This window comes from Mustelus asterias, chromosome 5 (assembly GCF_964213995.1).
Source record: "Mustelus asterias chromosome 5, sMusAst1.hap1.1, whole genome shotgun sequence".
NCBI lineage: Eukaryota > Metazoa > Chordata > Chondrichthyes > Carcharhiniformes > Triakidae > Mustelus > Mustelus asterias.
The window spans coordinates 138,394,723-138,410,020 of NC_135805.1; the positions used below are offsets into that span (position 1 = coordinate 138,394,723).

At 45.5% G+C, this 15,298-nt stretch overlaps 1 protein-coding gene across 1 annotated transcript in view; it reads left to right on the forward strand.

The window, feature by feature from the left end:
- Positions 1–7,085: 7,085 nt before the first annotated feature.
- Positions 7,086–15,298, forward strand: part of psen2 (presenilin 2) — a 31,553-nt gene continuing 23,340 nt past the window's right edge. Inside the window, exons 1-3 of the mRNA XM_078213370.1 lie at positions 7,086–7,274; positions 10,103–10,291; positions 11,795–12,030. Of these exons, the coding sequence (XP_078069496.1) occupies positions 10,160–10,291; positions 11,795–12,030 (368 nt within the window). The 5' untranslated portion in view covers positions 7,086–7,274; positions 10,103–10,159. The remainder of the gene's footprint in view (positions 7,275–10,102; positions 10,292–11,794; positions 12,031–15,298) is intronic.

Genomic DNA, 15,298 nt, shown 5'->3' on the forward strand with positions numbered 1-15,298 from the left:
GAGAGTGCAGAGTTTGTATGTTCCTGTCAGGATTAAAGGCAAAGTGAATAAGAATAAGAAACCTTGGTTCTCGAGGGATATTGGAACTCTGATGAAGAAGAGAGAGATGTATGACATGTATAGGCAACAGGGAGCAAATAAGATGCTTGAGGAGTATAAAAAGTGCAAGAAAGTACTTAAGGAAGAAATCAGGAGGGCTAAAAGAAGACATGAGGTTGCTTTGGCAGACAAGGTGAAAGATTATCCTAAGAGATTGGTTAAACATGACCTACCACGCACAAAGCCATGTTGACTCTCCCTAATAAGTCCCTGTCTATCCAAATATTTGTAGATCCTATCTCTTAGTACTCCTTCCAATAATTTACAGGTATATTAAGAGCAAAAGGATAGTAAGGGATAAAATTGCTCCTCTTGAAGATCAGAGTGGTTGGCTATGTATAGAACTAAAAGAAATGGGGGAGATATTAAATGGGTTTTTTGCATCCATATTTACTAAGGAAACTGGCATGGAGTCTATGGAAATAAGGCAAACAAGTAGGGAGGTCATGGAACCTATACAGATTAAAGGGGAGGAGGTGCTTGCTGTCTTGAGGCAAATCAGAGTAGATAAATCCCCAGGACTGGACAGGGTATTCCCTCAGACCTTGAAGGAGACTAGTGTTGAAATTGCAGGGGCCCTGGCAGATATATTTAAAATGTCGGTATCCACGGGCGAGGTGCCGGATGATTGGAGGATAGCTCATGTTGTTCCGTTGTTTAAAAAAGGCTCAAAAAGTAATGCGGGAAATTATAGGCCGGTAAGTTTGATGTCAGTAGTAGGTAAATTATTGGAAGGAGTACTAAGAGATAGGATCTACAAATATTTGGATAGACAGGGACTTATTAGGGAGAGTCAACATGGCTTTGTGCGTGGTAGGTCATGTTTAACCAATCTATTAGAGTTTTTCGAGGAGGTTACCAGGAAAGTGGATGAAGGGAAGGCAGTGGATGTTGTCTACATGGACTTCAGTAAGGCCTTTGACAAGGTCCCGCATGGGAGGTTAGTTAGGAAGGTTCAGTCGCTAGGTATACATGGAGAGGTAGTACATTGGATTAGACATTGGCTCAATGGAAGAAGCCAGAGAGTGGTAGTGGAGGATTGCTTCTCTGAGTGGAGGCCAGTGACTAGTGGTGTGCCACAGGAATCAGTGCTGGGTCCATTGTTGTTTGTCATCTATATCAATGATCTGGATGATAATGTGGTAAATTGGATCAGCAAATTTGCTGATGATACAAAGATTGGAGGTGTAGTGGACAGTGAGGAAGGTTTTCAAAGCTTGCAGAGGGATTTGGACCAGCCAGAAAAATGGGTTGAAAATGGCAGATGGAGTTTAATGCAGGCAAGTGTGAGGTATTGCACTTTGGAAGGACAAACCAAGGTAGAACATACAAGGTAAATGGTAGGACACTGAAGAGTGCAGTAGAACAGAGGGATCTGGGAATACAGATACATAATTCCCTAAAAGTGACATCACAGGTAGATAGGGTCGTAAAGAGTGCTTTTGGTACATTGGCCTTTATAAATCAAAGTATTGAGTATAAGAGTTGGAATGTTATGGCGAGGTTGCATAAAACATTGATGAGGCCGAATTTAGAGTACTGTGTGCAGTTTTGGTCACCTAATTACAGGAAGGATATTAATAAGGTTGAAAGAGTGCAGAGAAGGTTTACAAGGATGTTGCCGGGACTTGAGAAACTGAGTTACAGAGAAAGGTTGAATAGGTTAGGACTTTATTCCCTGGAGTGTAGAAGAATGAGGGGAGATTTGATAGAGGTGTATAAAATTATGATGGGTATAGACAGAGTGAATGCAAGCAGGCTTTTTCCACTGAGGCTAGGGGAGAAAAAAACTAGAGGACATGGGTTAAGGGTGAAGGGGGAAAAGTTTAAAGGGAATATTAGGGGGGGCTTCTTCACACAGAGAGTGGTGGGAGTGTGGAATGAGCTGCCAGATGAAGTGGTGAGTGCGGGCTCACTTTTAACATTTAAGAAAAACTTGGACAGGTACATGGATGAGAGGGGTGTGGTGGGATATGGTCCAGGTGCAGGTCAGTGGGACTAGGCAGAAAAATGTTTCGGCACAGCCAAGAAGGGCCAAAAGGCCTGTTTCTGTGCTGTAATGTTCTATGGTTCTAATAAAGGACAAAATTCCATTTGCCTTCTTAATTACCTGCTGCACCTGCAAACCAACTCCTCGAGATTCCCGCACAAGGACACCCAGGTCCCTCTGTACAGCAGCATGCTGCAATTTTTTACCATTTAAATAATATTCCATTTTGCTGTTACTCCTACCAAAATGGATGACCTCACATTTACCAACATTGTACTCCATCTGCCAGACCCTCGCCCACTCATTTAGACTATCTATATCCCTTTTCAGACTTTCAGCGTGCTTTGCACACTTTGCTCTGCCACTCATCTTAGTGACTTCTGCGAATTTTGACACACTGCACTTGGTCCCCAACTCCAAATCATCTATGTAAATTGTAAACAATTGCGGTCCCAACACTGATCCCTGAGGCACACCACTAGTCACACTAGGCACACCACTAGTCACAGGGTCCCTGGTGCTGTGAGGCAGCAGTGCTAACCATTGTGCCACCGTGCCACTGCTCCTAAACCATCTCATCTGTCTTTAAGTTTCTTTACCTCTGACCAAGAATTTGATTACACATCCTAATACCTCATGACGTGGGGTCCTCATGACAAATTGTGTTTTATAATGCTCCTGTGAGGAGCTTTAGGAATGTTTTACTATAGAATCATAGGATCCCTACAGTGCAGAAGGAGGCCACTATGTTAATGGTATAAATGCAAGCTGTTGTTGTTGAAACCTGGCAACCAATTTGTTCACAGCAAGGTCCTGCAAACAGCAATGACAAGGCTAGATGGATGGTTGAAAGAAAGCAAGATAATGGGGACAGGGCAAGCATGTAGGAATTAGGACACTGGTTATTTGGAGGGCAAACAAACATGACTGGTTAGGTCAAACAACTACAATTTTGACAGTATCTGAGATATGCTTCAGTGAATTACAGAATAGTTACGGCATTGAAGGAGGCCATTGGGCCCATTGTGTCTGCTCTGGCTTTCTGAATGAACAATTCACTTCATCACATTCTCCTGCTTTCTTCCGTATTTATTAGTGTCCAAGTAAGCTTACATTAACACTGCAATGAAGTTACTGTGAAACCCCCCTGGTCGTCACACTCCGGTGCCTGTTCGGGTACACTGAGGGAGAATTTAGCATAGCCAATGCACCTAACCAGCACGTCTTTCGGACTGTGGGAGAAAACCAGAGCACCCGGAGGAAACCCACGCAGACACGGGGAGAATATGCAGACTCCTCACAGACAGTGACCCAAGCTGGGAATTGAACCCTGTGAGGCAGCAATGCTAACCATTATGCCACTAGGCCGCCCTGCCTTCTCCCTGTACCCCTACACAATTTTCCTTTATTCGGCACGGCGCGGCACGGTAGCACAGTGGTTAGCACTGCTGCTTCATAGCGCCAGGGACCCGGGTTCGATTCCCAGCTTGGGTCACTGTCTGTGCGGAGTCTGCACGTTCTCCCAGTGTCTGCGTGGGTTTCCTCCGGGTGCTCCAGTTTCCTCCCACAATCCGAAAAATGTGCTGGTTAGGTACATTGACCCGAACAGGTGCTGGACTGTGGTAACTAGGGGAATTTCACAGTAATTTCATTGCAGTGTTAATGTAAGCCTTATTTGTGACTAATAAATAAATAAACTTTAAACTTTGATTGAACCTGCTTCTGCCCCATTCTCAGGCAGTGCATTCCAGACCTCAACCTTGTGCTGAGTGAAAAAGTTATTTTTCCTCCATATCACTTTTGCTTCTTTAGCCTATTACTTTAAACCTGTGCCCTCTTGTTCTGGATCCTATCACGAGCGGTAGGATATAAATTCTCCCTATCAGCTCTGTCCAGAACCCTCATGGTTTTGAATACCTTTCCCAAATCTCTCAGCCTTCTCTTCTCCAAGGAAAACTGGCCTAACCTCTCTAATCCATCTTCATAACTGAAGGCCCTCATCCCTGGATCCATTGTTTGGGATTATTTCTGTAGAAGATGGAATAAAGAAATGCCTTAAGATAAAAACATTATCTTAAATAAAAGGGGAATTTGATGGCGCTGTAGCGACACACACAAATTAGCGTTATAAAGAATCTCAATATGGTATTTTAAAAAATATATATTTTTACTCCATTCTTAAAGTTACAGAGCCAATGCTCAGAATGGACCGGGCAAACCCAAATCTGTTCCTTGCTTGCTCCAAAAACCAAATTCAAAATCCAATTGAATCCAATTCAAGGTCCCCACAAGGGAGACAAACAAGATCTAAGCTGACAAGATGAGGCATTGCACCGAATCTTAGGCTTGATCAGATGGTTGATCTTGGCTAAAGGGCCTATTGCATCGTGGAAAACAAACTGAAACATTTTTGCTGGCAACACAAGTTTGGGGTTCTGTACAACAGCTGGTCTTTTCTTTGGGGTTCATTTTTTTGTCAAATTGAAGGATCCTCCAAGGATTGTGGTGGGGGTGGCGGGGGGAAGGGCGGGGGGGGGGGGGGGGGGGTGGCACAGTGATAAGCACTGCTGCCCCACAGCACCGGGGACCGGGATTCAATTCCTGGCCTGGGTCACTGTTTGTGCAGAGTTTGCACATTCTCCCCGAGTCTGTGTGGGTTTCCTCTGGGTGCTCCGGTTTCCTCCCACAGTTCAAAGATGTGCAGGTTAGGTGGATTGGCCATGGTAAATTGTCCCTTAGTTTTAGGGGGACTAGCAAGGCAAATATATGGGGTTACAGGCATAGAGCCTAGGTGGGATTGTTGTCGGTGCAGACTCGATGGGTTGAATGGCCACCTTCTGCACTCTGGGGATTCTATGATTTTATGATTCTATGATTTAAAATTAAAAAACCCCAGAAATTTTGGTGGCACTGCTGCCTCAGACAGACAGGGACCCGGGTTCAATTCCCGACTTGGGTCACTGTCTGTGTGGAGTCTACACGTTCTCCCCGTGTCTGCGTGGGTTTCCTCCGGGTGCTCCGGTTTCCTCCCACAAGTCTAAAAGATGTGCTGGTTAGGTGCATTGGCTGTGCTAAATTCTCCCGCAGTGTATCTGAACAGAGTGTGGTGACTCGGGGATTTTCACAGTAACTTAATTGCAGTGTTAACAAGAGGTCTGGAACAAAAGGTCACAGGGTATAGGTTGAGAGGCGGTAGACTTAAAACTGAGATTAGGAGGAACTACTTCTCGCAGAGGAATTTGTGGAACTCGCTGCCCCCCATAGCGCGGTGGAATCTGAATTGTTGAATGGTTTCGAGAAGGAGATAGATATATTTCTAATAAAAAAAAGGAAAGGGCAATATGGGGAACAGGTGGGAAGGTGGATTTGAGACCAGGGAGAGATCAGTCATGATCTGATTGACTGGCAGAGCAGGCTCGAAGGGCTGAATTTGCCTACTTTTGCTCCTAATTCCTACGTTCCTAACCTGTCCTGGTCCCTCCACGCTGATGCTATAGTTAAGAAAGCCCATCAACCCCACTACTTTCTCAGGAGGCTAAGGAAATTTAGCATGTCTGCTACGACTCTCACTAAATTTTACAGATGCACCATAGGAAGCATTCTTTCTGGTTGAATCATAGCTTGGTATGGCTCCTGCTCTGCCCAAGACCGCAAGAAACTACAAAGGGTTGTGAACATAGCCCAGTCCATCACACAAACCAGTCTCCCATCCATTGACTCTGTCTACACTTCCCACTGCCTCCGCAAAGTAGCCAGCATAGTCAAGGACCCATGCATCCCGGACATACTCTCTTCCAGCTTCTTCCGTCGGGAAAAAGATACAAAAGTCTGTGGTCACGTTCCAACCGACTCAAGAACAGCTTCTTCCCTGCTGCCATCAGACTTTTGAATGGACCTACCTCGTATTAAGTTGATCTTTCTCTGCACCCTAGCTATGACTGTAACACCAGAGCGGCATGGTGGCACAGTGGTTAGCATTGCTGCCTCACAGCGCCAGGGACCCGGGTTCAATTCTGGCCTTGAGTCACTGTCTGTGTGGAGTTTGCACATTCTCCCCGTGTCTGCGTGGGTTTCCTCCGGGTGCTCCGATTTCCTCCCACACTCCAAAGATGTGCTGGTTAGGTTGATTGGCCTTGCTAAATTGACCCCAGTGTCAGGGGGATTAGCAGCGTAAATATGTGGGGTTACGGGAATAGGGCCTGGGTGGGATTGTGGTCCGTGCAGACTTGATGGGTCAAATGGCCTCCTCCTGCACTGTTGGGATTCTATGACCACAGTCTACACCCTCTCCTTTCCTTCTCTATGTATGCTTTGTATATTACACAAGAAACAATACTTTTCACTGTATACCAATACATGTGACAATAATAAATCAAATCAAATATTTGTCTGTATAGCATGCAAGAAATAATACTTTTCACTGTATACCAGTACATGTGACAATAAATTAAATCAAATATGTATCTGTATAGCACGCAAGAAACAATACTTTTCACTATACCAATACGTGACAATAATAAATTAAATCAAATCAAATATTTGTCTTATAGTGTGCAAGAAACAATACTTTTCACTGTATACCAATACATGTGACAATAAATTAAATGAAATCAAATATTTGTTTGTATAGCGCGCAAGAAATGATACTTTTCACTGTCTGCTAATACATGTGACAATAATAAATTAAATCAAATCAAGTATTTGTCTGTATACTTTTTACTGTATACTAATTAATAATACTAAATAATGTAAGCCTACTTGCGACACTAATAAATAAACTTTAAGTTTATTTATTATTAATTTATTATTAAAGTTAAACTTGAAGTTGAAAGGTGCCTCAGGCAGATGGGACAGGATTTTAAAAACCCTGCAGTGTGTATTAAAGGCTGAGCTGTTGTTGCAGGGCTGGTTGAGAGAGTGTGTGTAGCACAGTTGCTGTTCTCAGCCAGAGGATGGGGGTAGTCTCACACTTACAGCTCAGCAACGTCCAAGTCTCATGAGATGTTGGGCTTGTGGGAAGGAGCAGTCTCTGCCCTTGTTGTGGTCGGATCAGCTGCCTTGTTCTCTGCTACCTCCTCTCACCCCAGCCCTGACAGGATGGCCGCTTGTCTGACAGATACTCTCTGAGCTTCTCACCAACCTCAGCAGGATCTCCTAACCCCCCCCGCCCCACACACCTCAGCAGGCAAGTTACAAAGGGGAGTCAGGGCTGGAAGGATGATGGGGGGAGCTGGGCCTCTCGGTGCTTGTTGTCGACACTTCAGTCTGCTGTTTTGATTTGAGTAATTTTTTTAAAGCACTTCCTCATTTCCCGTGGGGAGGGAGATGGAGCCACATAACTACAGGAGCCTGTGAAACTGGGCCAGAGTTTGTAGGGAGGCCTCATCTTGTCTGCAAACATTTACGCATGGAAGCTACAGGCTGTGATTCCTTTTGTCTGTCACTGATTTTCTGCTGCCTTCATCGAATGATACAGTGAAGGCTGTTAATTTGAGAGCAATGAATGCTTCAAGTAATCAGACAATGATGCCTTTGCAATAATAAGTGATTGAACAGCAGGTTAAAGGCCAGATTTTCATTGGGAGCTGTAATGATTTTGGAAATGAATTTTCTCCACAATAGGCCCCTTGAAATTTTTTTTGGGGGGTGGGGGAGGGATGGTGTGGTGTTTAAAGTTTATTTATTGTCACAAGTAGGCTTATATTAACATTGCAATGAAGTTACTGTGAAAATCCCCTCGTCGCCTCACTCTGGTGCCTATTTGGGTACACTGAGGGAGATTTAGCATAGCCAATCCACCTAACCAGCACGTCTTTCGGACTGTGGGAGGAAACCGGGGCACCCGGAGGAAACCCACACAGGTGCCACACAGACAGTGACCCAAGCCAGGAATCGAACCTGGGTCCCTGGCGCTGTGAGGCAGCAGTGCTAACCATTGTGCTGCCCGTGCTAGGGTTGGTAAACAATGAGGAGGTACTGTTACTGTTTCAGAATGTCTTTTTTTTTGGTTGCTAATCCCTCCACAGGATTGTCCTGGAGAGTGCAAGGAGTAACGATTAACTCTTGTACGCATTCCTGCCAACAAACTAAAGCCCCAGGAGAAAAATCATAGGGATGTTATTTTTCTTCTACATTGACAAATATTGGAAATGGGGAATAAAGGGTAGTCTGACTGACAGTCAAATGTCACTCAATTTAATAATGAAAAGTTTCTTTTTGATTTCTAGTTGGCTGTGCTGTTGTCATGAGAATGGATATAAAATTTAAAGTTTATTTATTAGTGTCACAAGTAGGCTTACATTTGCACTGCAATGAAGTTACTGTGAAAATTCCCTGTTGGGAACTCAGTGGTGGGGATGGAAAGTCCCATGATGAAACCATAGACCATAAGATATAGGAGCAGAATTAGGCCATTCGGCCCATTGAGTCTGCTCCGCCATTCGATCATGGCTAATAAGTTTCTCAACTCCATTCTCCTGCCCTTTCCATGTAACCTTTGATCACCTTACCAATCAAGAACCTATCTTTTTTGATTTATTATTGTCACATGTATTGGGATACAATGAAAAGTGTCTTGGCGTGCTATACAGACAAAGCATACCGTTCATAGAGAAGGAAAGGAGAGAGTACAGAATGTAGTATTACAGTCATTGTTAGGGTGTAGAGAAAGATCAACTTAGTGCGAGGTAGTTCTATTCAAAAGTCTGATGGCAGCAGGGAAGAAGCTGTTCTTGAGTTGGTTGGTACATGATCTCAGACTTTTGTATCTTTTTCCCGATGGAAGAAGGTGGAAGAGAGTATGTCCGGGGTGTGTGGGGTGCTTGGTTATGCTGGCTGCTTTCTATCTCTGTCTAAAATACACTCAATAACCAGGCGTCCACAGCCTTCTGTGGCAATGAATTCCACAGGTTCATCACCCTCTGGCTGAAGAAATTTCTCCTCAACTCGGTTCTAAAGGGTGTCCCTTTCCTCTGAGGCTGTGCCCTCAGATCCAAGTCCCTCCGACTAAACATCTCCCCCCATGTACATTCCATCCAGGAAATATCGAGAAGCCTTCAGGAATATACCCAAGAGGGTTGGCAACCCATTTAGGTTAGATTCAGTAATCCAATACTCAAAGGTTCCTACCACTGTGAACCAGTCTGCGCCTCAACACATATGCTCACACTGTATCTCTAAACTAGAGGGGAACAAGTAGAGGTTTCCTTTTATCTGATGAAGGGTCATCCAGATTCAAAATGTCAGCTCTGTTCTCTCTTCCAGTCCAACGCCGGCATCTCCACATCATGCCTCTCTTCACAGGACAGCACTGGAAATTCTTAGCAGGTCAGACAGCATCTTCCATAGAAACCCTACAGTGCAGAAGGAGGCCATTTGGCCCATCGAGCCTGCACCAATAACAATCTCACCTAGGCGCTATCCCCATGACTCCACATATTTACCCCGTTAATCCCTCTAACCTATGCATCCCAGGACACTAAGGGGAATTTAGCATGGCCAATGCACCTAACCAGCATATCTTTCGGACTGTGGGAGAAAGCCGGAGCACCCAGAGGAAACCCACGCAGACACGGGGAGAACGTGCAAACTCCAACAGTGACCCAAGCCGGGAATTGAACCCGGGTCCCTGGTGCTGTGAGGCAGCAGTGCTAACCACTGCCACCATGCCACCCTTAGAATTCTATGATAAACAAGACTGCCTATTTCCTTCTCTTCAATATTGTGGTTACATTAGTGACATTAGCTTCCTGTGGTTACAGTACTGATAGTGGCACACACACCCCAACCTCCCCCCACATCGACTCCTTGTGGCCAGGTTTCCAATGCCAGTCCCTGTAGGTGCATTACTGAATCCTTCCTCTCACTGTTATATTACTACAAACAGTTCCTTCCACAGAGTCTTGAGGGATACCACGGTGGAGTACAGATTGATGAGCAAAACTAACATCTGAGGGTAATGTTTGACTGCAATGTTCTCCAGCTGATCACACACATTTTCTTGGTCTTTTTCAGAGATAACCCAGCTAGCGTCTGTGAGATTACCCACTCGTGCTCGCCCACAGCTCGTTCATGATTTCATCAGACAGTGAAGACGAACTGTACACTGAGAGGACGGCTCTGATGTCAGCCAACACCTCTACGATGCCCTCCTACCAGGATAGGGATGGGGCACCTGGCTCCGCCAACATACAGGCTAACCCGGTAAGCACATCAACAGGCCAGAGGGAGCTACCCCTACTGTACGGGCCGTTGCCAGTCTTTGTGCAAGTTAAGGACTAATAGCATGGATATATTTACATGGAATGACACAGATTTACATACATTTTGTAGAATTACATACATGACAGAATTACATCCATTACCACAGAATTACACACATCATAAAGAATTGCTAACTAGTCTATGTTGTTATTATTCTCTGCTTGTAGTTTCTGTTACCCCTCTGAGCATACCTTATCAGCACGGTGGCACAGTGGTTAGCACTGCTGCCTCACAGTGCCAGGGACCTGGGTTCAATTTCCCAGCTTGGGTCACTGTCTGTGTGGAGATTGCATGTTCTTCCTGTGTCTGCGTGGGTTTCCTCTGGGTGCTCCGGTTTCCTCCCACACTCCAAAGATGTGCGGGTTAGGTGCATTGGCTGTGCTAAATTGCTCCTTAGTGTCCTGGGATTCGTAGGTTAGAGGGATTAGCGGGGTAAATATGTGGGGTTACGGGGATAGGGGCTAGGTGGGATTGTAGTGGGTGCAGACTCAATGGGCCGAATGGCTTCCTTCTGCACTGTAGGGATTCTATGTTTCTATATCTTTCTATTCCTTTCTCCCTCATGTATTTCTCTAGCTTCCCCTTAAACAATCTCTTTTATTTGCCACAGCCACTCCTTATAATAGTGAGTTCTCCATTCTTATCACTGCCTAGGTAAACCTGAATTCCCTGTTAGTAACTATCATATTTATGGCCCATCGATTGGTTTCACTCACAAATGGAGATATCTTCTCTGCGTCCACCCTATCAAACCCCTTCATAATTTTAAAGACCTCCACCAGGTGCCCTCACTTTCTAGAGAAAGTGCCCCGTTCAATTTTCCCTTCTGGGTCTAACCTCTCAGTCTGATATCATAGAATCTCTCCCGTGCGGAAGTAGGCCACTCAGCCCATAAAGTCTGCACTATCTCAGAGAGAGCATCTTACCCAGACCGTAACCCCACATATTTACCCCATTAATCTCCCCAACCAACATATCCTGGGATACTAAGGGACAATTTAGCATGGCCAATCAACCTAACCTGCTCATCTTTGGACTGTGGGAGGAAACCGGAGCATCCGGAGGAAATCCACGCAGACACTCACCTGATGAAGGAGCAGTACTCTGAAAGCTCGTGCTACCAAATAAACCTGTTGGACTTTAACCTGGTGTTGTGAGACTACTTACTGTGCCCACCCCAGTCCAACGCCAGCAACTCCGCATCGTGGACATGAGGAGAACGTGCAAATTCCACAGACACCCAAAGCCGGAATTGAATTGTGTTAACCACTGTGCTGCCCCTTTCTTATCATTCATTTTTGCAGTTCCCTCAGTAGCCGAGTAAGTTTTTTTGTATTGTGAAGACCGGATCTGTGCAGGGTACTCTGTAAGTGTGGTCCCTGTACAAGGTTCTGTGTAAGTTTAACATAGCTGTTAATGATGCCTTATGTTTTGCCTGCACAGCGCCAATCGGCAGCCAATCAACCCACAAATCCTGTGGAGGGGAGAACTGCCGCAGCGGGTGGGCCTGCAAGCAGAGATGCAGGTGGAGAGGGCGAGGAGGAGGAAGAGGAGGAACTGATCCTGAAGTACGGGGCAAAGCACGTCATCATGCTCTTTGTGCCTGTCACGCTGTGTATGGCAGTGGTGGTGGTGACAATCAAGTCAGTCAGCTTCTACACACAGAAGGATGGGCAGCTGTAAGTAAAAAGTTAAAGTTTATTTATTAATCTCAAAAAGTTAAAGTTTATTTATTAATCACAAGTAGGCTTACATTAACACTGCAATTAAGTTACTGTGAAAATCCCGTAGTCACCACACTCCGGAACCTGTTTGGGTACACTGAGGGAGAATTTAGCACGGCCAATGCACCTAACCAGCACTTTCGGACTGTGGGAGGAAACCGGAGCAGACACGGGAATTGAACCCGGGCCCCTGGCGCTGGGAGGCAGCAAAAGTGATTCCTCATTTGAGGATCCCTCTGGTAAATCTTGCATATTCTGAATTGAATTTACAGCCTGCGAACAGGCCACTCAGCCCAACAGCTCCGTGCTGGTGTTTATGATCCACACAAATCCCCTCCCATCATTTTCAATTAACTCTAGAAACATTTGTTTCTCATCCTTACATCCTCATGTGGTTCTCTAGCCTCCTCTTAAATACATCAATGCTATTTGTTCATCCAACAGAAAGTACTCTTCAGTTAATAGGCAATAAAATGAAACAAAACTTACTCCAAAAGATCAAAGTAAAAGAAAGGTTTAATAAATTTCATGACTCCAACAGGGGCGACACAGTGGTTAGCACTGCTGCCTCACAGCGCCAGGGACTCGGGTTCGATTCCCAGCTTGGCTCACTGTGTGGAGTTTGCACGTTCGCCCCATGTCTGCGTGCGTTTCCTCCGGGTGCTCTGGTTTCCTCACACAGTCCAGAGATGGATTGGGTGGATTGGCCATGCTAAATTGTCCCTTAGTGTCAGGGGGATTAGCAAGGGTAAATGCATGGGGTTATGGGGAAAGGACCTGGGTGAGGACCTGGACTGTGTGAGGAAACTGGAGCACCCGGAGGAAACCCACACAGACATGGGGAGAATGTGCAAACTCCACACAGACAGTGACCCAAAGCCGGAATTGAACCTGGGTCCCTGTCGCTGTGAGGCAGCAGTGCGAACCATTCCCACTTCTGGTATCATACTTGCATCATCTGCAGTACCTCAATGTCCTTTCTTTACAAACTAGAAACCAGAACTGAGCACAGTGCTCTCAGTGTGGGGCAAAACAAGTTTGATACAAGTTTTTTTTTTAACCGATACTGGGGCAAGCCAATGTAATTGTTTTTATTTTATTAGAAAAGGAAGATCATTTCTCTTGTCAACAGTGATTCAAAGGTATTGTATGATTCCCAGTTCCCCCACCTGATCATACAGAGCTGAGTGAAAGGCTCTTTACAACGATCTGTCAATGTTACCCAGGCTGCTGTCTCCTCTGGAGATCCCAGCATAGGTCAAGCAGGTGTAATCCTTCGGACTTGGAAATCTGTTATCCTCATAACTCATTGTGTTCAGGCGCCTGATCTGGGAGAGGATAGAAGAGTCTACAAGACTTACCAATAATTAGTCTCTGACCATGAATGTAGTCCAAATACGCCAGCATCAGCTGAAAGTCGGAGTTAAAAAGTAAATTTAAAGTTTATTTATTAGTGTCACAAGTAGGCTTACATTAACACTGCAATGAAGTTACTGTGAAAATCCCCTAGTCGCCGCACTCCGGCGCCTGTTAGGGTACACTGAGGGAGAATTTAGCATGGCCAATGCACCTAAGCAGCATGTCTTTCGGATTTGATGGCTATGACTTGATGGTTGGAGTATCAAGTACCTTGGTGACCCCGAACCAGGTTCTCAGGCCATGGCAGATGGGGTCTGGAAGGAGCGGAGCCCAGGGCGTAGAGAGCTATCCATTTCAAATGGATTCTTTCCTCAGAGCGGCACGGTGGCACAGTGGTTAGCACTGCTGCCTCACAGCGCCAGGGACCCGGGTTCGATTCTTGGCATGGGTGCGTGGAGTCTGCACATTCTCCCTGTGTCTGCATGGGTTTCCTCCAGGTGCTCTTGTTTCCTCCTACAGTCTGGTTAGGTGGATTGGCCGTGCTAAATTGCCCCTTCGTGTCAGGGGGACTAGCAGGATATATGCATGGGGTTATAGAGATAGGGCCTGGGTGGGATTGTCGTCGGTGCAGACTCAATGGGCCGAATGGCCTCCTTCTGTACTGTAGGATTCTATGATTCTATGAATGGGGGTCTCTGAGTCTGAAGCTTCTCGGGAACAGCTCCAATTTTAGTCTCTCGTAGTCCATTAAACCCAGATGATTTTCTCTGTGAGTGCTGAGTTCCACAAAATGTTAAGACTCTGTTTGGCCCTGTTTCAGAATCTGTAATAGCTAACTCAGTGTGCTTGGTAGAAAAAAACTCCCCAAGAATGCCACGTGTAAGGAGATTGTTCATTGTATATAAAAAAGTCTTCCTTAACAGTCAGCTGATTAATCATAGAATCCCTACAGTGCAGAAGGAGGCCATTCAGCCAATCGAGTCTGCACTGACCATAATCCCACCCAGGCCCTATTCCTGTAACCCTCATTTACCCTGCTAATCCCCCTGACGTTAGGGTCAATTTTAGCATGGCCAATCAACCTAACCCGCACATCTTTGGACTGTGGGAGGAAACCGGAGCACCCGGAGGAAACCCACACAGACACCGGGAGAATGTGCAAACTCTACACAGACAGTGACCCTAGACCGGAATTGAACCCGGGACGCTGGTGCTGTGAGGCAGCAGTGCTAACCACTGGGCCACTGGGCTGCCCATCAGCTGCTGTTACTCGATATCAGAAGTTTTCCTAGTTTAGGTTCTTCAACAGCAATATACATGTACATAGCTTCTTTAACACAACAAAATGTCCATGGATCTGCAGATATATCTATCGACCTATCACTACTAGCTGGATCTTAAGCTTTGGAATTCTCTCCTTAAATCTCTCTGCTTCTCTTTCTTAAGACGCTGTTGAAAATGCTACCCCTTTGACCATGATTTTAATTACCCGTCCCGTTATCACCTTGGATAAAAGCAAAATACTGCAGATGCTGGAATCGGAAACAAAAACAGAAAATGCTGGAAAATCTCAGCAGGTCTGACAGCATCTGTGGAGAGAGAACAGAGCCAATGTTTCAAGTCCGGATGACCCTTTGTCACAGCTCTGAGCCTGGCTCAAAATGTTGGCTCCATTCTCTCCCCACAGATACTGTCAGACCTGCTGAGATTTTCCAGCATTCTTCTATTATCACCTGACATGGTTTGGTGCCATATTTGGAACACTTCTGTGAAATGCCTTGAGATGTTTTATCGTGTTAAAGGCGCTATAGCAATGCAAATTGTTGTTGGTGTTGCTGCTCAGGAAAACCTGACACCAATTGTA